Here is a 23,579-nt window from a genome sequence, read left to right on the forward strand (position 1 = left end):
ATGGTCCAGCTGTCAGAATCTGTGCACGTTGGTGGCTATGTGAGGAAGGGACAGGTTTCGAAGTGTGGTCTGGGAAGAGGTGCGGGTGGCATTGAAAAGAACAAAGAAGGTGCTTAGGTTCAGGATGCTCTAGAACTTTGACCACAACCACACACGGGCAGTCGAGCATACTTGTGGGGCGTGTATGGCTATATAAAAGGAATGGGTGGGAAGGCAGGCAACACACCGATATCGCACTGGAATGCCATCAGTCTTTACTTCATAGCAATAATGCTAGTTTCCTAAATGTCACCTTTATGCCATAATAGAACACAGAGGAAAAGGTACGTAGTGATCTTCATAGTACGCAATACAGAGACTTAAAAAAGCTCCAGGTAAACAAGACCAGTTTTGTAAATAAAGGTTTAATAGCCAAGCAGTATTTTGTCCTACAAAACTAGAGAATCCATGAAATCCTGGCACACTTCTAGCCCGTAAGGCAACAAAGAAAAGAAACTTGCCATAGACATCCAAAAGTACTAACACATTGCCCTGTGCTGCACTTACTCAGAGCCTTGCTGCCCTGCTTACCCTGTCCCTCTGCCTGGCACTCGCTACAACCCCACCCCCCTTTGCACTTCAAGTACAAGCTGAATGACACAAGGCCTAGTAAGATAGTTTGTCTTGTCCTCCTTGTCTTCCCTTCCTTGTCTGTTATAGGGAGACTGGCTCATACTGTTCCTGGTCCTAGTACGAGGTTCTTGGGCACGTAGGAAAAGGGCAACCAGGACCTGCTCGCTCTCATTTTCACATGTGCTGTTGTGGACAAAGAAGACCGACTTCTGTAGCCTCCACTTTATGGGGAGTGGAATCTGACTAATGAGGAATACAGTGAAGTACTATTTACGTATTTCGCCTCAATACCAGGATGATATACACATGGGTTGGGTGGCTAATGACTGCTCATTCCACACAGGGAGTGGGAAAGCTACTCGTGGCCCATTCCACCCACTAGCTGGTTGATGCCAGGACGATATGCGCCTGGGTTAGAAGGGTAATGATGGCCCATGCCACACACTGGATGGGATAGTTCCTGGTAGCTCATTCCATTCACTAGCTGGTTGATGCGCACCATCTTTTTTATTGGGGCGCCAACATGGCTACATCAGAAGAATAACCTACCGCCATGAGGATGTCGTTGTTGGACATTTCCTTTTGGGATGGCGGTGGTCTATTCCATGCATGCAAGGTAACTTCCCCAAATGAGGTTTTGAAAGGGTTCTGTGTAGTAAGAGCCTTCTCCTGTCCCTTTCGATCTTTGTAGAAAACCACAACAAATCGTTCAAAAACTAAACCGCGAAACATAACGGAGTCAATATCCCCAAATATACTAAACTCAGATCGGATTCTGTCAGGAACGTCTAAAGTGTCCTTAATATCTGTAACCACAATACCAAAAATACACGGTGACGGGCCACTCCAAGGTGTAATACAAAGCTTCATTTCAAGGGGGCCATTTGTATCTGCTTTCAGGGCTTTCTCTCGTTCATGCTTTAGTTTGTAGAAAACCAGGCCATAACGATCCATGTCAGAGCCATGCATAGTAACACAGACCACATTTCCATAAGGCGTGAAGTGTTCAGTGAGACACGACTTCACGCGTTTACTTTTTAACCGAAAGTGGAAATTAGAAACCTTCACTCCATACAACCCATCAGGAGGTTCATGCGAAGAAAGTGCTGTGTGGTCTGCATCGGCCCCAGGAGACGTTGCAGAGACTCCATCTTCATCCTCACTATTTTGGTCGATAGTCACAGAAGGAGCTATTCGGTTGCCGCTCCTGCTGGAGAACCCCTGGGGAGACGGGCTCCTGCTGGAGGCCCCCTGGGGAGACGGGCTCCTGCTGACAGCGCCCTGGGGAGACGGGCTCCTGCTGACGGCACCCTGGGGAGACGGGCTCCTTTTGGGTGGCCGCCCTCTGCTGCCAGCCCCATTATGTGGCTTTTTCCTGCTGGATGACGTCAGGGGGCACTTCCCACTGTCAATGGGCCGGTTCCTGCTGGGGGCTTGCTGGGGAGACAGGATCCTTCTGGAGGCCCCCCAGGGGGTCATGCTCCTGCTGACAGCACCCTGGGGAGATGGGCTCCTGCTGATGGCACCCTGGGGAGACGGACTCCTTTTAGAGGGCTGCCCGTGGGTCTTGTACCTGCTGGATGACGTCTGGGGAGACCCCCCTCTGTCAGCAGGCCGGCTCCTGCTGGAAACACCATGTGGAGACAGCCTCTTGCTGCTATGCTGCCCTCTGCTGCCAGCCCCATTTAGTGTCTTGTTCCTGCTGAATGACGTCACGGGCCTGCTGAATGACGTCACGGGATACTTCCCTCTGCTGCTGGCTACCCAGCTCCTTATGGATGCTCCCTGGCCTTGCACGATACTGCTGGATTCCCGCAGGGGTGATCGGCTCCTGGCGGAGGTCCACTGCACTGGCCTGCCACTGGCGGAGGCCCACTGCACTGGCCTGCCACTGGCGGAGGCCCACTGCACTGGCCTGCCACTGGCGGAGGCCCACTGGACTGGCCGGTTCATGTGGAGTGTCTCCTATGGGCAGCAGGACCTTTGCTGGAGGCCCCGAATGTTAGGCCTTTGCTGAATGCCTCGTGAGCAGCCCGCTGGCCACTCAGCCGAGAGCAGGAACGCACGGGCGCCGGCTGTGAAATCAGAGTTCCGGGGCTTGAACGGAACAAGGCCTGCGAACAAAACACCCGCTTCCCCACCAACACAATATTCGCATTAGAAGAAAGGACATTGCTAACGTGTTGCGTGCGTGCATGCACGTCACTTCCATAACGTCTTACGCCCCCGAGTTCTAAGATAGAACTAGACGGCGGGCACACATTCCACCAGCATCGGGGTCAGCACTGGCCGCCATGTTGGGCGAACAATGCAGCCTTGGAATCCCTCACTCTGCTATGCAACCAACAACATTTTGAAACACAAATGGGGGCGGCTAGCACAAATTAGATTTTATTTCAAATTTCAGTTGGCATATTTAAAGTGTTTTCAGATCTGTATGTGTTTTTCTTACTGAACAATTCTTTACATTGCTTAACTCAGGACTGTCACAAATATTGTTGATTTTGCAAATAACACATTTATTTTGCAGTATTAGACATTGACTATTGTCTGTTTTAATTTAAAAGATAGTCTTCTGCAGGTAAACGTGATAGAAATTATAAGTGCTATTTGCATACATGCCAACCCTCCCGATTTAGGCGGGAGACTCCCGATTTTTTCATTAAAAACAATACTATTTGCTACTGTCTTCCACCTAAAATAACAATATCCCCAATGCATTCCTATGGGGAAAACGCATTCTCCCAATTTCGGTGCTGAAATCTCCCTCTCAGGGGCTTCAGAATGTTGGGATGTCTGCTATTTGTGGTGTTCTGCCATGTTCACACAGACAGAGTAATGGCATACCTCTCAACTCATACGCATTTGGCGGGTGTCACCCGCCATTTGGGCAGCTCTCTCACCCGCCAAGCCCCTTACACTCCCATAGGAATCAATGGGCACTCAACCGGCAAATGCAAAATCGTTTGTTTTCATCCGCCCAAGGGCCATGAAAGGTTGAGAGCTATGGTAATGGAGAGACACCCAGACTAAATCAGGACACAATGCCATAGATTGTGATAGGGTTTTTCTGTATAACATGACCTCTCACACTGCACTCCTCCCCTTACTGTCAGGTGTATCCCGTTCATGGCAATAAACATAGAAACAGGAGAGGATGCTACAATTCCTCCCCACCCCCGTGCATTAGTGAACACATTTTTTTTTAATTTATTCGTAGCGCGCGTCAGACCCGAGGGTAACCGGGCGCGTGTGCAGGAATACTTTAAGCTTACAAGTTACAGTTACACATTTCAGGTAAAATACAATATACATTGGCAGCAAGAGGTAATTGCTTCTGCAGATAACTCTAAGAGATAATATACAGATTTCTATATGCAGGTATTTGTACAACATGGGTGTATACGCAGTATACATTGACAGTCAAGGATCTGGGTGGTGAGGGGTGTACATGATCTAGGAGTCAGATAGTTATAGGTCGTTTTCTTTAAGCCATTTGATACAGTTGAGTCTGAAGTGTGGATAGGATTGGTTAGACCTTAGGGAGGAGGGGAGGGAGTTCCACAGTTGGTCTGCTTTAACTGGGAAGCTATTGCCTCCAGCGGTGCTCAATTTAAATGAGGGAACAATTAGCTGATTGGTGTATGCTTCTCTAATAGGTCTGTTGGATGTTCTTCTAGTGAATCTTTCTGTTAGGTATTTGGGGGCTAGATTGTTAATGCTTTTGAATGTTAACGATAATGTTTTGAGTTTAATTTAGTCCGCTGTGGAAAGTCAGTTCGATTGTCTTCTGATATCTGAGATGTGCTCTCTTCGTGGGATTCCTAAGGCGGCTCTAAGGGTGTTATTTAGCAAGGTTTGGATTTTTTGTAGCATATTTTTATTGGACCCTATGTATAGTGCATTGCAATCGTCCAATTTGGATAATACCGGGGCTCTAGATAGGGTAAGGCAGCTGGTGGTGGATAGGTAGGGTTTTGCTGCTCTAATCAGCTTGCAAGTGTATGCGGTGCTGGAGGCCATTGCGCTCACCTGCTCTGAGAGGCAAGAGTCGAGGTATAAACCTAGTGTTTTTACTTCTTTTGCTACCTTAATGGTGTTGCCGTCATTGACGAATGATGAATAATTATCGTCCAATTTTTTAGTGTTTTGTGTGTTCCCCAGTATGATGAGTTCCGTTTTGTCATCATTCAGGCATAGTCCGTGATGGGCCATCCATGCCTGGATGATGAGGTATATCCTATTCACCAAGGCCAAATCCTGTTCATAATCCCCCGAAAGTGGGGGACATACAGAGATTACATCATCTCTTCATTCCACCTTGACGGTATTTCGTTGAGACGACCTTCTGCTGGCAACAGACTTGTCCACTTAACTGCAACTACTGTCTCCAGTGCCCACATCCCCGTCCGTGTAGTCAGAACCACATTCTTGCGAACTTGAGTAGTTCGACTCTTCATCCACTATGACCACATAATTTGTTAGCCTCCTGAAAAAGGAAGAATTCCTGGTGATGGCATGACCCTGACGTTCAGCTGAGATCATTGATAGTCTGACATCTATGTCTGTTAATGGACTGGGACTTTTGTGGCTGCGTTTGACCCACCATTACGCTGTCCCCAAACTGGAGCTCCGACACTTTGGCACTTCTCCTGTCATCAGCATATGCCTTCATCTTTGACTTATTTCTCTCGTCAGCTTGTCGTGGTCGCTGGGATGCTTGCTTTTTATCGTGATCAATATACACTTGTGGCAGTCGGGTTTGGATTTCTCTGTTAAACATGAGTTCTGACTAATATATTCCAGTGGTGCTCAGGGGGTGTTCTGGTAATCTCTTAATAAAGTACAGATAGACTGCATGACAGTGGCATAATCTTTCTATGTTTAAATCCCAAATGTTCAGCAGTCCACTAAACGAAGGACTATTGTCAGACTACAACCGTTGGAATTCCGTAGTACACCAACATTTGTGCACATATCTCCCATACCCTTCAGATCATGATGTTGGTACTTGCAGTTACCACAGCAGCACAATGACACAGTCGATCCAGGGCTTGGACATCCCTTATGGAGGCATGGATCACCCAATCATGCATTGCCTGTGCGTCAGACTGTTGCCCCTCAGCAATGCCCTCCATCATATTCTGCTGCCACTCTGTCTGTGTCAGCCTCTCCCAGATGTCATACATGGTGTGTTGTGGCACTGGCCTTGGTGAGGGATGGAGGTGCGTTCCCTGGCTGCCAGATGCCTTCTCACCAGGCACCTCATTACCATCTGGCTGTGATTCAGTGAGAAGACAAGGGGAAGCGAGAAGTGTTATGGGTGAGTGTTCGTACAGGAGGGATGATCCCTGGGACATCTCTCTCACAAGGGCAGCTGGTGAGGAGGAGCCAGGGGTGCCAGTCTCAGGTGCTGCTGTGACAGAGGGTGTGGTGCTGGTGTCCACTGTAGTTTCCTGTTTCACTGTCACAACTGTGGAAGGTGTGCATGTGTCCCCAGAGGTGCCAGAGCTGCTTCAGGGCCCTTGGACTAGGGTGTCCTGGAGGACTCCTTCAGGGGAATATCCTCTGCCGGTGTGTCATCGCTTGTTCTCTTCCTTGCACGTGGTGGTCCAGGTGTGCGGGACCCACTGGTGCCCACCATAGGGACCTGGGTGTCTTGTGTGCATGTTGGGAGACAGAAAACAGTGCATCATTGCCCTTGTTGGAAGGTTGTAGGGTGTGCTCTCATGCCGTATACGCGCTGTAAAATGGGGTCAAAGTGACATACCACCCCATGGTGGCCATCTTCATGTGAAAGGCAATATGATGGATTAGTGGCCTCATGTTTCAAGTGTTGGGTATGTGTGCCTTGCCTGGCTTTTGTTGTCATGTGCTTGACGGCTGTACATGGGAATGTGTGCCAATGTAGGGCTGGCCTGTTATTGGATGCATATCCTCTTCTCCTGTCACATGAGGTATCCCTTGCTATCCATGGGAGTGGTGGTGTGACATTTGGTGGGAAACACTTTTCAAAGAGGCCTAACTGCTACGGCTTTGTTACATTTCTTGGGTGTTTGACCCAGACCTCTGCAGCTGTTGCTTGTATGGAAGGGGTGGAAGGATAGCTATGGGGCAACGCATTAGTCTGGTTTTTGTCTAATTCAGATGGTTCAGTGGAGGTAAATCTGTGTGAGCTTGTGATATGAATGTGCACCTACGCATTCTAGTCGAGCCCAATATTCTCGCTATCGAACCGTCTAGGTGAGTAAAAACATTGGCGTGTGTTGCCTCACAAGATTAGCAAAGTGTCACACAGGTAGAGTCAAAATGTAAAACAACGTTTTGGAACAGCTAGCATGTGGACCAAGTGATTGTGGCATACCAGATGTTCAGGAAGGCTGGAGACAAATGTCAGAGTTTTCAAGACCCCAGGGAAGTGTTCTACTGCTAATTAATATCTGTACAATGTGGGACAGGGAATGTGTGGAGCTAATTGAGAAGAGAATAGTAAGTTCAGCCTGGCTTAGCTATTTTTCCAAAATGTATGCGCTTCCGTCTAACACCGTGAAATTAGACAACACATTGCCTCAAAAATCGTTTCATATTAATATTTCCAAAGCCGACATACTTCATTTTATCAATAAAATTAGCCCTTCTAGAGCTCCTGGACCTGATGGTTTGTCGAACAAAACTTTCAAGCAACATCCAGTCTTGTGGACATCGATCTTATATCAGATATTTGTTAACATTAATATCACTCAGGAAATCCCTTTGTCATGGAAACATTCTCTCATTGTACCGATCCATAAAAAAGGTGACCGCTCTCTTCCGGAGAATTATAGACCGATTGCATTATTAGATGCGCCTGGTAAATTATACAGCCGCATTATTTTGCAAGAATTAACCAGATGGTCAGCGGTCTCCTTTAAAAGAGATCCTTTTCAAACTGGGTTTGTGGCGGGACTAGGAACCTCTGTAAACTTGATAATGCTGAACATGATCAAATTTAAATATGCCCACCTAAATCAACCATTATATATGGCTTTTGTGGACTTTTGGTCAGCTTTTGATTCGGTAGACAGAGCACTATTATTCCAAAAGTTGGAAAACTATGGCTGCCCATCCTCAGTGTTAACAATAATTAAGATGTTACATTCCAATACATCCATGCAAGTTAGGTTGTCCATTGAAGGTATTCTCTCGGCAAATATTGACACTCTAAGGGGCCTTAAGCAAGGGTGCATCTTAGCATCTACTTTATTTAATCTCTTCTTGCTAGACATCGGTAGTTCCTTTGAAGAGGCAGTCTCAGACGCTCCTAAACTAGGCACGCAAAAAATCATATGGCTGCTTTATGCCGACGACCTGGTTTTATTATCGCAAACACCGCGAGGTCTTCAGAACTTGTTAATTAAACTGGAGACGTATGTTGACAAGAATAATCTCACAATTAATGTCAGCAAAACACAAATAGTGATATGCCAAAAGAGAAAAGACAAAAAATTGGGCAATTATCAATGGGTTTTGAAGAACTCGCCCTTAAAACTTGTCCCCAGTTATAAATATCTGGGCCTACCTTTTTCCGGTACTGTGAAAAATCAAATTTATCTTGACACATTAAGAGCAAAAATCTTGATGTTAACATCACAGGCAAGAATAATTTTGTACAGATTTGGCAAATTCACTACTACTCATATAGTTACATTTTATAATCAGAAAGTTGTCCCGATTGTTTCTTATGGAGCAGAAACCTTCCAGCCACGGCGAAGGGACGTTTGGGATTTACTGGAGGGTAAATTCTGGAAGGCAATCTTTTCCTTACCTAAGTGCACTCCGATGTGCCTTCTAAGGTACGAGTTGGGACTAATCTCATTGTCTGCGGTAGTGGCGTGGAAAATGTGTAATTTTTACCGGAAATGTCTTCTTGGTTTTGAAAAGCCAAATATTTTGAGAACGTTAGCAACTTATATGCGCTCATCGCATGATGCCTTCCCCAAGGAGTGGGTAAAGAGCATTTTGGGATGGTTGGTGGAAGCTGACGTTTCAATTGAGTTGCTGTTAAGTAACCCTGATAAAGCAAAGAAAAAAATGTATTGGCATGATTGGTTCACAACTTATCAATTATGCTCTACCTATGCGGACTATGACTTGAATCTGTTTCCACCAAAAAAGTATAAGCAAATGGCTTGTTACCTGCTGAAGTGCCCATCAAATTTTGTCCGCGTTGAAATGTTGAGAACACGTCTAAATTTGCATTTAATAAATCAAATCCTTGCTAGACGAGGTATAATCTCTAAAGAACACCGATTTTGTCGATTTTGCCAAAATAAAAAACAAACAGAAACCCTGACACATTTAGTAGTAAATTGTCCTGTTTTAAATGGATTGCGTGAACGCTTTTTTAGTAATTTATTGCAATTAACTTGTGATCGTTCTGAATCTGAAATCTGGACCATTTTAATCACGAGTAATCGAACTGCAATCCACATTGCACTTACACAGTTTATAAAAACAATCCTGCCATACAACCATGTAGCATGAGTGGCCTGTTGTTAAATGTGGATTTTTTCTTTATTTTTTCCTTTTTATCTTGGTCGATTTCTTGTTCTTAAATTCCTTTATGACTATGATGATTCTATTTTGTATTTGTTATATGTTAAGAAATGTATTGTAATCTAAAAGTTTTTCTTTTTGAAAGGTTGATTTAATCAGCCAATCAAATAAAAAAAAAAAAAAAAAAGTAAGTTCAGCTCCCACGTCCTGTTTCCAGTGAGGGATCTGATCTTTGCAGATAAGCTTTGAGGCCAGAGGGGCACTGGTGTGCAGTGGTCCTGGCATTGTGTCTGAAGATCATATTGAGTTTTCATGATCGGGCGGAAAGTAAGACCTTCTTTTCTGGCCTGTGTTCTTTTATAAGGTTCCTGGCAATGCTGATACTATTATCTTTCCAGCTTACTGGGGTAAATTCTGTACTTTTTGCACTATTTTGAGTACTTGCCATTATTTTAGCAGGCGTGCAATGATGGTTCTCATTTGACTAAAGAAGCATAGTGCCTTACACGACTAAAGGGATGTGTGTTTGCTTGTTGGATTTAAAGAGCCTGCTTTGGGTCGAATTTTAGAACCTTTTATAAACTCTTCTCGGGAATCTGATTACTTCCCTTCAGGCAGCTAAGAAATAATTCTGATGCAATGTTTCAGAATTAAGATTTGATAAGGAGGAGCTGAAAGCAGCTCTTGGGTATCCAACATTAACCAGTGGCCAGGTGCTACTACTGGGGAATGAGGAGCTAGTACATAGCGTTCTGCAAATCTGACTTCTACGTAAGAAGCAAAGATGCCCCTTTGTCCATTAGTTATGATCCATTATACTTTAACTGTTGTAAAGATGTGTTTATTATCGATTGTCTGAAAATGCACAGTTAAATTCACATAGAAATATTTGTTCAGCATCAGTTGGCCTGGGAAGCCAAATGTAGCTGTTGGTTTCAAGCTTACCCCACTCTACTAGGCAACAAGCAGGAGCGGAATAGCTCCCAGCTCCCCTCAAGTTCGGACCCTGATGATGCACCTGCGGTTTGCGATCGTCTAGATCCCTAATTTTCTCTACAAACACAGATTTTTGCTGCAGTGTTTTTTCAGGGGTTCCGCTTAATACAATCATTCAATTTTTCTGTTCCACATTCTCAGGTTAATAGCTGACACATCCCTGTGAATTTCGATGACTTCCTTTTTCATATCCTTTATATCTCTACTGTTTTCTCTGACCAGAGAGGAGAGATGCTGCATCTCCTTTAGTATCGCAGTCATGTGGTCTGTTTATTGAGTATCTCGGGTGTCGGAAGTGGTGGAGACTCTGGTTTTGAACTGTTGATGCCTCATGAGATTTTGGCTTTCTCTTTGACTCTGTCTTGGATTATGTCTGCAGCAATAGGCACGTGGTGGTAGACTGGGTCAGAAGAAGTATGCTCGGCACAGTGTGTACTTCTGAGCACTGACTAAAGTTTCTTGGATGACCTTTTTCAGAGTTTTATCAGTAGTGCACAGTCTGAGGCAGATCTCCACGAGCTGCCCAGAAACTCAATCACAATGATTCCCAGCTACACAACAGTGTAAAGAGGTGTAAAACATTTGGTGCCGTATCATACACACATTCAGAAATGAGCTGTGCTGCCTGGCAGAGTTTACTATGATTTATAAAAGCGTTACTGGCTCTCTTAAATCTGGAGTGTTGTAGGTTTGTAGCAGATTTCATACCTAAACAATCTATGAAGCTTTAGTGGTAATCACTAACGCTAACAGTGATTAACAATGAATCGAAACCATCAAATGCCCTTGTAAGAAAAATAGTGTAAACATTTGAATTAACAATCCGGTTTAAGCATGGTTAGTACCTCTTCTGCTAGTGAGGGTAGAGGGGTTTATACTCGCCTTGCTTCAAAATCAGAGAGCATTTAAGTTATACTTCTCCCCCTCTCCTGCATTCTTGTTACTGCCCTTGCACGATCCAAATCTCTCAAGACCTAGTAGGAACGTTTTGTTTTGTTTTCTTCTCTCTTGTAGCTCCGCCTCTCTTATCTTGATGCGCCTTGAAACACCATTTTGCTGTATAGGCATATTATAAATACCCAATAAATAGAAAATTAAAAAAATCCCCACGCTCTGGATAGATTTAGAAAAATTACGATTATCTTTACCACAAACATCTTATCTTAGAGGGGTATGAATGCAGTGGAGTGCTGAATGGCAGAGTGCTTGTCCGAATCCACATTCCGTGTTGTGAGTGTCTGGATGGAGAAGAATGGCCCGAATGCACTGTGAGCCTGATTGGATGCCTGCCCGCTGAATGCCCTTCTGAATGATTGGTTGCCTGAGTGTGACCCAGCAGAGTGAATGAGTGACCGAACAGTATATCTGGGGACCTCTCACTGATGGAAATCGTTCAGAAGCTGAGTCAAAACTTGATGCTTATTCTCAGAGCCGAGCTGGAAGAAGAAGGTTGACTGCTGTCTCCCCCTTGACGAAATCTGAAAGCTGCTGTGCCTTCAAGGAACTGATCCAAGAGAGGACCTGGCTAGGAGACCTCTTCCCGAGCTACGAGGGATCATCGTGCACCAGCTAACCTTCACCAAGGCTCCCTGGAAGTCAGCCTTCGAAACCGGAGATGGAGACCGCTGAGGAAACTGAAGAGAAGCACTGGGCCATTCCGTCCACCGTTATCGACCAGGGTTCGGCGGATCGCCATAACTGCTGGAAGCCTGTTGAAGCCACGTTGCCCAGAAGTGGGGACATCTTGACGCTGTGCTGCTGACGACCGGAGCCAAATTGCTCCATTGCCTAAGAACCCTTTGAATCAAGGACTCCCTTGCTCATCACCGTTGACCGCTTTGTCCCGCCAGAGAAAGTCAAGCTTGCCCGTGAACCGAGGAGAATCCTCTCGTGGGTTTCCCGACACCTGAAGTCCTCAATGATACTGACAAAGATCCGAAAGCCAGCTGTGGTCGAGTCCCGTTCCTCAACGCCAAATGCTGATGACCTGACGCCCTTGCTGGCCTACATTCTTCATTGACTCTTTTCAGCAAACAAACTATCGTCGTCTAGGTGCACCGCATGCCTCATCTTCGCAGGACGTCCACGACCGATCATCAACGAGCACCACAAGGACTGAAGCTGCTGACTCGACAACAATGTTCATCTTTTCTTTACAGAATCACGATGATCCGTGGCTCCTGCTTTAAAGTTTTAAAGGGAGTTCACTCAAGAAAGATCAGTCGATGACCCATCGTCGAACTCTGCGAAACCAGGTACATTGGGGTAGTAGAACATTTATAGAAGGAGATAAGACTCTGATAAGCAATATATGAACTGGGCTTGTTTATTCTATTATTTACAGGTTGCCCAGGTGGGGGATCCTCACACAGAACTCTGTCTTGCGGTAGAGGTCGAGTATTCTGCCAATTGCTTAACCAACTCGCTTTTCTGCTAAATCTATGGTTGATACCTGTTGCATTGATTGTATGCCATTTGAAACTGTCTGCAGTTGATGCATTTTAATGGAATGAAGAGTAATTGTGGCACCACATAGAGATTGTCTATATTTGCCATTATAGTATTGCCAGAGTACAAAGCGTGTTATTGTGATTGTGTATATAACTTCAACCTTATTTATATAAAGAACTGTGCTTTCACTAACATAGTGTGTGGACATTCCTTTGTGGGTGCTTGGGAACTACACTGTACTTAAGAACCAGCCGCATCACCTCCTGTGAGCTTAAGCCTTGATTGCTTATCCAACGTTAACAAATAGAGAATCTTGGCTGGGGTGCTTTGTGCTTCTACTCTTCCATATAGAGAGCAGAAGTACAGACCTCCTCCAGTCGTTCTTGTACACTGGTGGCAGAAGTGGGATGCTTATGGTTTTAAGAATCCGTGTGTAACCTTGCCACTTATGAAATATCCACACTTTGTTAAACTGAGGTTTAGTTGTGTATTAGATAACTACATTACAAGCAATGTGATCTATTGCAAATGTTAAATTGACTCGGGTGAGCTTAAGGCTCTCCAGAGTGCTTGCGAAGCCAACGAGTTAGACTGTGTCGGTAAGTCTAGGAATGAGCTAATAGCTACCCTGGTGGACTGACAGACTGATGGTGAAACTCTTGATGAAGGGGGGGATGCAACCAATGAGGACCCTACCCCTGGGGTTGATAATGAATCTGTTCCTGGGAATGCCACCACTCCTGCTGCCTCTATTCCAAAACCCAGCACTGTTTTTTTTCAGGGGATTCCTTGGAGCTTGAATTATTAAGGATGAAATTGGCCGTTGAATATAAAAAGTTGGAAACTGAAGCTGAACTTAAGAAAGAGGAGTTGGCACAGCAAGTGATACTCAAAGATAGGGCCACTGAATGTCAAAGAATCCAGTTGGAGAAAGCTAGAGTGGAGACTTCAGCCACACCAGTTGAGAGTGTCAGGTCTCCTGCCACCAAGTTTATGAACAAATGTGTTGGTGTGTATGTGGAGGGTTCTGATATCCTCCAATGGATTGAAGCATTTGAAATGGCTTGTGGAATCCATGATGTTGATAAGAAAGATTGGGCTAAGTGTTTGTTAAGCAGAGTGCTTCAGACTGGATATGACTGTATTCTGAAACCTATTGTGGAAGAAAGGAGTCGTATGAGTGCATGAAGTCTACTTTGATTGCCAAGTTTGGCAAGACACCTACACAATACCTTAAAAGATTCAGGGAATATAAGAAAAGAGAGAATATGTCTTGGATTGACTGGGTGAGTGCTGCACATATTTTTTAAAATTTCTTTTTATACTTTATTTAACCCGAAGGTTTTTAAAAGTTATTTTTGCATTTCGCTCCTTTCTGACTCAGGAATGTTTACCTATGTTCCTTTTTCTATAGTTGACAGAATAGTATCCAGGATCTTTGCTGTGGCGGTGACCCAGATAGTACGCTCGCCTCCTATTAGCCTCGACCACCAAGTCTCTACATCAAAGGTGTAAGCCACAGCTAGTATCTCTTTCAGGTAGGGGCCTCTACAGCCTCTACTCCTGGACACCTTAACAACAGATGTTTATGTTACACAGTTGTTGGTCGTGCAGAGTATGGGCTATCCCTCTGTCCCCAAGTATCAGACTGACAACTACGACAATACCGCCAGAGTGATGTTTAGGGCCAAAGATGGTAGTCCGTAGAGTCAGGACGCGGGAACAACCGGAAGAACCCCTGGAGCGCTGCAAGGTAAGATATATGGTTATGTAATGATACAGAGTGCAGTTATCTAAGTGTAAACACCCGAAGCACTGAAATACCTGTGAGTGCTGGAGCGTTGTCCCAGAGAGACTGACGTAGGCGTCAGACAGTGGTTAGGATGAGGCAACAGGTCCGGGCAGAGCGAGTTAGTAGGTCCTGGCAGGCGACCACCTAAGGTAGGACCGAGGTCCCAATGTAACACGTGATCCGTATGGTATACTAGAGCAGTCCGAGGTCAAAAACAGGAGATCCAAGGTAGAAGAGGGGCTAAACACAAGGCAGTCCGTAGGGCAGAGCGTAGGTCGGCAACTGTTGATCAATGTTCCAAGGCAAGTAAAGGGCAAAGACACGAAGCAATCCGTTAGGGCAAAATAGTTTGGTAGCAAAATATCCAAAGTTCCAAAGCAGGCAAGGGTTAGGCACTGAGCGGTCCGTAGAACAAAGCCGTGGTCAGACAAAGTAAAGAGTCCTGAACGAAGCGTGAGCGACACGTGATCCGGAATAGAACAGCTGTGAAGCAACGCTTTCAGTAACCGGACTCTTTTTATCCGTCGAAAGGAAACACGTGACAACTGTCACGTGACACATGTAACCAAAGCGTTGCAGTATTGCTAGGCAACGAGTCACGTGATTCGCGCCGCGCTGTGTCGCGCAGTTCTCCGTGAATGGTGTGTTTTCTTGTGATGAAGGAGCCTCCAATTCGCTTGCCACAAACGTGAAGGGCGATACACTCCAGCTTTGCCAAGTATGCCATGCTGTGCCCTATAGTGTGAAACATGCTGAGGCAATAAGGTACCCCTGTCGGGACGTGTGTGTTTGGGTGCTGATTGGGAGGAGGCTGTGGACGTGGAGGGGCGTGTCTTCATAGGGAGACTAATAGCTTGTGCGGGGGGCGGTGTGACAGAATCCCCCCTCAAGGGCCCACGACCCCGTGGGCTAGCCGGGTTATCCCTATGAAACTGCGACACCAGAATCGGTGCCTGGACGTCACGGGAATGAACCCAAGAGCGTTCCTCGGGGCCATAACCCAGCCAGTCCATTAGGTACTGGAGGCGACCCCTATGGAAGCGAGAACCAAGGATGGCACTGACCTCAAATACGTGCTGGGAAGACACAGAGACGGGGGCGGGAGGAACAAGGACCCGAGTGGAAGCAAGGTATGGCTTAAGAAGGGAGACATGGAAAACCGGGTGGATCCGCCAAGCACGCGGAACAGACAATCGAAGGGCCACGGGATTCAGGATTCCAATGATCCGATAGGGGCCCACAAAGCGGGGCAACAACTTGCGACAACCAGGGATTCGCAGGTGTCTGGTCGATAGCCACACCCGATCGCCCACATGATACACCGGCGCCTCAGCCCGCTTACGGTCCGCCTTAAGCTTCATCACCGACTGCGCCTCGCGGAGGTGGACCAGAGTTTGTGCATGAACACCGGCTAGATCACGCACACAGGCGTTGGCAGCAGGAGTGGCGGAGGAGAAATCAGGGAGCGGTAGGACGCGTGGATGTTGCCCATACATAGAATAGAAGGGAGAGAACCCAGTGGCCGAATGACGGGAATTGTTGTATGCGAACTCAGCAAGGTAGAGCAGCTTGGACCAAGAGTCCTGGTATTGAAGGGACAGACAACGCAGGTATTGTTCTAGGGCTTGGTTAACCCTCTCCGTTTGCCCATCGCTTTCGGGGTGGTATGCCGAAGAGAAGCGAGCATCGATACCCAGGAGTTTGGTAAGTGCACGCCAGAAGCAGGACGTGAACTGGGATCCCCGGTCCGATACAATGACTTGTGGTAAACCGAAAAGACAAAAAACCGTCTTGAAGAACAGGCGAGCCAGTGTTGGGGCCGATGGTATGCCTGTGCAGGGAACGAAACGGGCTATTTTGGTGTATGAATCGACAATCACCCATATGGTATCGTAACCCTGCCTACGGGGTAAATCAGTGATGAGATCCATAGAGATGGTGTGCCAAGGCCTGGGAGGTATGGGTAACGGCAGAAGCAACCCTAACGGCCGTCCTCTGCGTGTTTTGCATTGTGCACATATTGAACATGTGTTTACATAGTTTTCTACATCCTTTCTCATGGATGGCCACCAGCACCAGCGATGTAACAATTCAAGGGTGCGTTGTTGCCCGGGATGGCCATTTATGGCAGCATCATGTGACCAGGCAAGCGCCTAGTTGCGTACATCGCATGTAGGAAGGAATAGTTTGCCCTGGATGAACGGCAGCCCGTCCTGGAGTATAATGTCCCATTCAGTGAGTGCATGAGGATGTTGAGAAACCCATTGTCTGATGGCAGTGAGCATGGTTGGCGAGGGCGTACACATGCAAACAACATGGCCTTTCCCTAATAGTGTGTCTGGAAATGAAACCAATGATTCCCCACCGGGAGATCGGGACAAAGCGTCGGCCTTGCCATGGATGAGGCCTGGTCGGTGTTTTACAACAAAGTCGAAGGCAGCAAAAAACAAGTGCCAGCGTACTTGCCGGCTGTTTACACATTTCAGGGAAGCCAGGTCTTGCAGATTTTTGTGGTCTGTATAAACCACTGTTTGATGCTTTGCCCCCATGAGATGATGTCGCCATGTCTGGAGGGCGTCCTTGATGGCCAGCAGCTCTTTCTCGGTTACAGTGTAGTGAGTTTCGGCTGCCGAGAACTTCTGAGAATGATAGGCCACCGGATGCAAACTACCCGTGGTTGGACAAGGCTGGGACAATACAGCACCTAATGCAAACGAAGAGGCATCTGCCTCCAGAACATAGGGGAGGTCGGAATCGGGGTGTTGCAGGACAGGGGCAGAAGCAAACCTGGACTTAAGTGCCTCAAATGCCTTTTGGTGCGTAGGGGTCCAAGAGTAAGGGACCAGAGGACTGGTCAAAGCGGTCAGAGGAGAAACAATAGAAGAGAAGCCTGCGATGAACCGTCGGTAGAAATTAGCGAAACCAAGAAAGGACTGGAGTTGTTTGATGTTAACCGGAGTCGGCCGCTCCATGACAGCACGAACCTTGGACTGGTTCATGGACAAGCCCCCGGGGGAGATGTGAAAACCTAGGAACTCCACCTCCTTCGAATGGAACGTACATTTCTCAGGCTTGGCGAACAGGGCGTTCGCCTTAAGGCGAGAGAGGACTTCTCTGACATGACAGACGTGTTCCTCTAACGAGGATGAGTAAACCAAAATATCATCCAGATATACCACCACAAACATATCCAAGATGTCAGAGAATACGTCGTTGATAAATCGCTGGAAAGTTGCGGGAGCGTTACAAAGCCCAAAGGGCATTACGGTGTATTCAAATAACCCCTGCCGGGAGCAGGAGGCCGTCTTCCACTCGTCCCCAAGTCGCATACGGATCAGGTTGTATGCCCCTCTTAGGTCCAACTTGGTGAATACGGAAGCCCTTGTCAGCCTGTCCAGCAGTGTGGAGATGAGTGGTAGAGGGTACCTGTTTTTTATAGTAATGGCATTCAACCTCCTATAGTCCACACATGGACGCAAATCGCCTTCCTTTTTTGGCACGAAGAATATTGGGCTGGCAGCCGGGGAACATGATGGACGGATGTGACCTAATTGTAAAGCCTGATGGATGTATTCTTTGAGGGCCTGTTCCTCTGGTTGTGACAATGAATAGATCCTACCCCTGGGTATAGGAGCATCCGGAACCAGATCAATCGGACAATCGTATGGTCTATGTGGAGGTAGGCCCTCCGCAGTGGCTTTATCAAACACCATGTGGAATTCATGATACTCGATGGGAATATTAGCCAGGATGGCCCCCACGGTATGCGAAGGACCAGTGTCTGGCGTTATGTCATCAATGCGGGTAGAGGCCATGGCACCAAGGATCGTGGCAGGAGAGGAGAGCGAATCGTCTTCTACAAGACAAAACCGCTGACACACCTCCGACTCGAACGTGACTTGTCCTGTCCCCCAATTAATCAACGGGTTGTGTTGCCGTAACCAAGGTATTCCCATTATAATACCGAATTGTGGTGTAGTGATAAGGTCAAATGACATGATTTCCCTATGGGTGCTCTGGATCAATACTTCCAAGGGGGCAGTCTGGAACTGGGTGGGGCCGGAAGACAAGGATGTGCCGTCAACCGCATGTACGGGTTCCGGGTGTTCTTTTCTGACCAGGGGCAGATTGAGACGATGGGCCAAGTCTATATCGATAAAACAACCTGTGGCCCCAGAGTCGATTACAATATGAACCACATGTGTGACCTCCCTAGTGGGTTTCATAAGGGCATGAACTACCACCGGTCTGACAGGGCCGAAGGAGGGTTCAGAGGGATTTGTAGACAGGCTCGCCGGTGCCCCCTGAATCATGGGCGAGCCCTCTGAAAACCCGGGGTTTTGTTCTTAGGACGTCGGGGGCATTCCCTTACATAGTGCCCGTTTAACCCGTAATAAAAACAGGCGTTATCCGCCCTCCGGCGTTCTCGCTCGGATGGTGTTATCGGGCTTCGAATACCACCTATTTGCATGGGTTCGGAAGAGGTGGTAGAAGAGGCTTGGCCGGACTGGCTAGTGAACGTTGTTTCTGTCCTTCTCTCGGATCTCCTTGCGTCGATCTGTAAGGCGAGATCCACCAGATCCGAAAACACCGAGGGAAGGGCAGGAACCACTGAAAGCGCATCCTTCATGGTGTTACATAAGCCACGGTAGAACACAATCGCCTTTTTCTCCTCTGGCCAGGAAGTTTCAGCGGCGAGTTGGTTATACTGAGCGATATATTCTATCAGTGATAGTTTACCCTGTGTTAGGTCCAGGAGTTCCAGATCCCTTGATTGAGCCTTATAGCGTGTATCAAAGACTTTGGCCATTTCTGTTGTGAGAAGATCAAAATCATACAAAGCGGGATGATCGTTTTCCAACATTGGATTTGCCCAGGTGGCCGCCACCCCAGATAAATGCGACAGAAGAAATGCGGCCTTCGTGACTGAATCGGGGAAAGCCAAGGGTCTGCACAAGAAGTGAAGCTTGCATTGATTAATGAATGTACGGTACTTCCGAGGGTCCCCCTGGTAGCGTTCTGGGGCGGCAAGAGGAACGGGTGTTGGAAGTAACACAGGAGTGGGTACAGGGGCTGGAACAGGTGCTGGCTGATCCGGAGGAACTGAGTCCCCGAATTCGGCATCTGGGGGCAATGGGTAACGCGTGCTCTGTAAGGCATCAAGACGGTCATGTATGGCGGTCGTGGCGGCGGCCATGTCGGTCCTGAGGGCCGCCACTGCCTGCATCAAAGCGGTCACTGGGTCCCCGGTGGAGGGATTCATCTCTGGACGACCAAAAATAGGCTTCACAGTCTGTTACACAGTTGTTGGTCGTGCAGAGTATGGGCTATCCCTCTGTCCCCAAGTATCAGACTGACAACTACGACAATACCGCCAGAGTGATGTTTAGGGCCAAAGATGGTAGTCCGTAGAGTCAGGACGCGGGAACAACCGAAAGAACCCCTGGAGCGCTGCAAGGTAAGATATATGGTTATGTAATGATACAGAGTGCAGTTATCTAAGTGTAAACATCCGAAGCACTGAAATACCTATGAGTGCTGGAGCGTTGTCCCAGAGAGACTGACGTAGGCGTCAGACAGTGGTTAGGATGAGGCAACAGGTCCGGGCAGAGCGAGTTAGTAGGTCCTGGCAGGCGACCACCTAAGGTAGGACCGAGGTCCCAATGTAACACGTGATCCGTAGAGTATACTAGAGCAGTCTGAGGTCAAAAACAGGAGATCCAAGGTAGAAGAGGGGCTAAACACAAGGCAGTCCGTAGGGCAGAGCGTAGGTCGGCAACTGTTGATCAATGTTCCAAGGCAAGTAAAGGGCAAAGACACGAAGCAATCCGTTAGGGCAAAATAGTTCGGTAGCAAAATATCCAAAGTTCCAAAGCAGGCAAGGGTTAGGCACTGAGCGGTCCGTAGAACAAAGCCGTGGTCAGACAAAGTAAAGAGTCCTGAACGAAGCGTGAGCGACACGTGATCCGGAATAGAACAGCTGTGAAGCAACGCTTTCAGTAACCAGACTCTTTTTATCCGTCGAAAGGAAACACGTGACAACTGTCACGTGACACATGTAACCAAAGCGTTGCAGTATTGCTAGGCAACGAGTCACGTGATTCGCGCCACGCTGTGTCGCGCAGTTCTCCGTGAATGGTGTGTTTTCTTGTGATGAAGGAGCCTCCAATTCGCTTGCCACAAACGTGAAGGGTGATACACTCCAGCTTTGCCAAGTATGCCATGCTGTGCCCTATAGCGAAAAACATGCTGAGGCAATAAGGTACCCCTGTTGGGACGTGTGTGTTTGGGTGCTGATTGGGAGGAGGCTGTGGACGTGGAGGGGCGTGTCTTCATAGGGAGACTAATAGCTTGTGCGGGGGGCGGTGTGACAGTTTAATCGATTCCACCATAGCCGGTCTTTGCAGAATCTACACGTATTTGTGGTGGCCAGTCCTCGGATCTTCAAGACATCGTTCGTGTGGAGTAAATTGAGGCGGCCTCTTAGAAAGGTATTCCTCAGCTTGCGGTTTGGATATTTTTTCACATATGGCTATAGTTTATAATGCCCAGATATTTAAATTCTGTAACAGTTTCGATTTTTTCGCCTTCCAAAGACCATACAAATGATTCGCTTTTGTTTCTGCCTTTCCCGAAAAACATAATTTTAGATTTGGGCTTGTTTATTTCGAGACCATTTGTTTTGATATAGTCAGCAAAGTTGTTAAGTTGTCTCTGCAGACCTATTGGAGTTTGGTCTGCAATGATGATGTCATCCGCATATAAGATTCTTGAGATCTTCATCTGACCAATATGCGGGGGGAATGATCTGACCTTTTCTTCTGAGTCTTTGTAGTCTCCGATAACCGGGGCCAGCGGGCAACCCTGCTTGACCCCCTTGTTAGTAGGGATCTCTTCTGACAGAACACCTTGGTTGTCAAGCCTCACTTGTATGCTGGTGGCCGTGTGTAGAGCGATAATAGGATGTAAAATAGCCGGTGGGCACTTCCAGGACCTTAGCTTTGCCCAGAGCCTTGCTCTGTTAACTTGATCAAAGGTTTGCCTTAGGTCAATAAAAGCCATATAGCTGCGGGTTCCATACGCAAGGCTTTTGTGTTTTAAGATGTTAACCAATCGAATATTGATTGTTGTTCCCACATTCTTCTTGAAGCCAAATTGAAGGGGATCTTCGCACGCTGCGTTCTTTGCCCACCGTTGGAAATGTTGTAGAAGTAAAGAGGCGTACACTTTTCCGATCACATTCAACAGAGCAATGGGGTGAAAGTTTTTTGGATCATCTCTCGCCCCTCTCTTGTAAATAGGTACGACCACTGCAGTGGTCCAAGATTCAGGAAGAACTCTCGCCACTGTCAGTCTTCGAAAGACTGCACATATGAATTGCGCCCATGCCTCTGGATGTTCTTTTAAGTGCCTGTTTGTCAGGCCGTCAGGCCCGGGGGCCCTTGAGTTTTTCAATTTTTTCAGGATGTGGACTATGTCTTCAGGGACGTGGAGTTCCACCCAAGGTTCAGTGCTCTGTGTCTGTGTACTAACAGTTTCGTCCCTTGGGTCAAAAAAAAGATTGGCAAAAAACTCTCCTCCATTTGGCCTCTGAGATGCCGTTGATTAAGGCATCAGAATTGATTTGTTCAGTTGCGTTTATCAGGGCCCAGAAAACTCTTGAGTTTTTGGTAGACACACTTCTCAACATGTCTTCTGAATCTTTTTGATACATGAAGAGTCGATGGTCGCGCAACCGTGACTTATAGGCTTTTAGCTCTCTGATCCAAAGTTGTTTATTCGAATCAGAGCTGGTTTTCACTAATCTTCTCTTGACCATCCTGAGTTGACGCCTTTTCTAGACCCAAATTTGGTCGTAGGTGTGGATTGATTTGTTTGTAGTTGTTCTATTCTTTTATCTCGGTTTCTTAAAGACGTTTAAAAGGTCACTGTAGTCTGGTGAGATGAAAACATCCTCTTGAAGCTCTATTTGGGAGTAGCTATTTGTCAGAGAAATGACAATGTGTAGGCTTAAAGCAAGGCGATTTCCCTTTGAACTGGTTTCAAGCTTAGGGGCCAAAGCTGTTTTTTCGGTAGCAAAGGTTGGCCAGGACAAGCAAAGGAGATTGTGGTCGCTCGCCTTAGTTTTGACAACGTCAAAGGATGAAATGATAGCCAGTAAGGACGATGAGGCATAGATATAATCTATAGTTGCCTCAGAGCCACGACCTTCCCAAGTTGGATGTTGAACTGGATTCCGAAAAGTTGTGGCCACGTTGATCAAGTCTTTAGATTTCATCAAAAGCGACCATGCTTCACCCCTTGCTTCAGCCTTGGTTCTCATCTTGTTTTTTTCGCAAACAGCGTTCAGGTCACCGCAAACGTAAAGATGGACTTCAGAGTGTATAATGTATGCGTTGTCGATTTCTTGTTCGACCATGTCCAAACAATCTTTGTTTGTGGTGACTTCAGGGTTCCAGTACAAGTTGTTGCAACTGATTTGTTTTGTAAGGTGTCCCAGTAGGTCCATTTTACTTGTACTGAAATCATCAGAAGGGATCTGGTCAGGATCTTGATCATTTTCATTCCTTTACCCATTCTGACTGTGATTATCAAGCCCGAAGATGGACGACCTTTTGGTCCTTTTCTGGCTGTAGCAAAGGCTATTTCAAAACCATCTAGGGTGGGTTTAGTGGTAAGCCATGTCTCTTGAAAACATATGATGTTGAAGGAAGCAAAGTTCACATCGCCCTGTACAGTAAGGTGCATGTACCCCCGAGTGTTCCATGAGCAGAGTTTGTCATGATTTATACTTGGGTCTCTTGTCAGATCGTCGTGGCCAAAGTTCTTACTAGCAATGGATTGCTATTTTTTCTGGGAGCCCAACGCCTTCGGGAGCCAGGCCCATAAGTTTTGTAAAGGGCTTGGTTTTTCCTTGTCTTCGTTGACGTTGTTCCAATTGTATCTTCTGTGTACATGTTCTTTTGATCAGCAATAGTGGCCCTGCTGGCTTTCTGTCATATTTTGTCACTTCTTCCTCTTTGCTTTCTTTGTAACTCATTGAAGAATTACCTAATGACCCCGGTTTCCTGTTTTTTTCTTGATGGAGGCTTTGCTTAAGCAAGTTACTCGACATTTCCTTCGCCCTTAGTTCTGTGTGTTCCTTATTATGATTTCTGACAGATGTTTTTGTCTCCTGCTTTCAGGAGATCTG

At 46.8% G+C, this 23,579-nt stretch overlaps 1 protein-coding gene across 1 annotated transcript in view; it reads right to left on the minus strand.

Moving 5' to 3' along the window:
* Window positions 1-385: 385 nt before the first annotated feature.
* LOC138566147 (uncharacterized) overlaps window positions 386-23,579 on the minus strand; it is a 66,053-nt gene continuing 42,859 nt past the window's right edge. Inside the window, exon 2 of the mRNA XM_069643164.1 lies at window positions 386-2,620. Coding sequence (XP_069499265.1) covers window positions 1,120-2,565 — 1,446 coding nt within the window. The 5' untranslated portion in view covers window positions 2,566-2,620 and the 3' untranslated portion in view covers window positions 386-1,119. The remainder of the gene's footprint in view (window positions 2,621-23,579) is intronic.

Source organism: Ambystoma mexicanum, chromosome 1p (genome assembly GCF_040938575.1).
Source record: "Ambystoma mexicanum isolate Mex_15411 chromosome 1p, UKY_AmexF1_1, whole genome shotgun sequence".
Lineage (NCBI taxonomy): Eukaryota > Metazoa > Chordata > Amphibia > Caudata > Ambystomatidae > Ambystoma > Ambystoma mexicanum.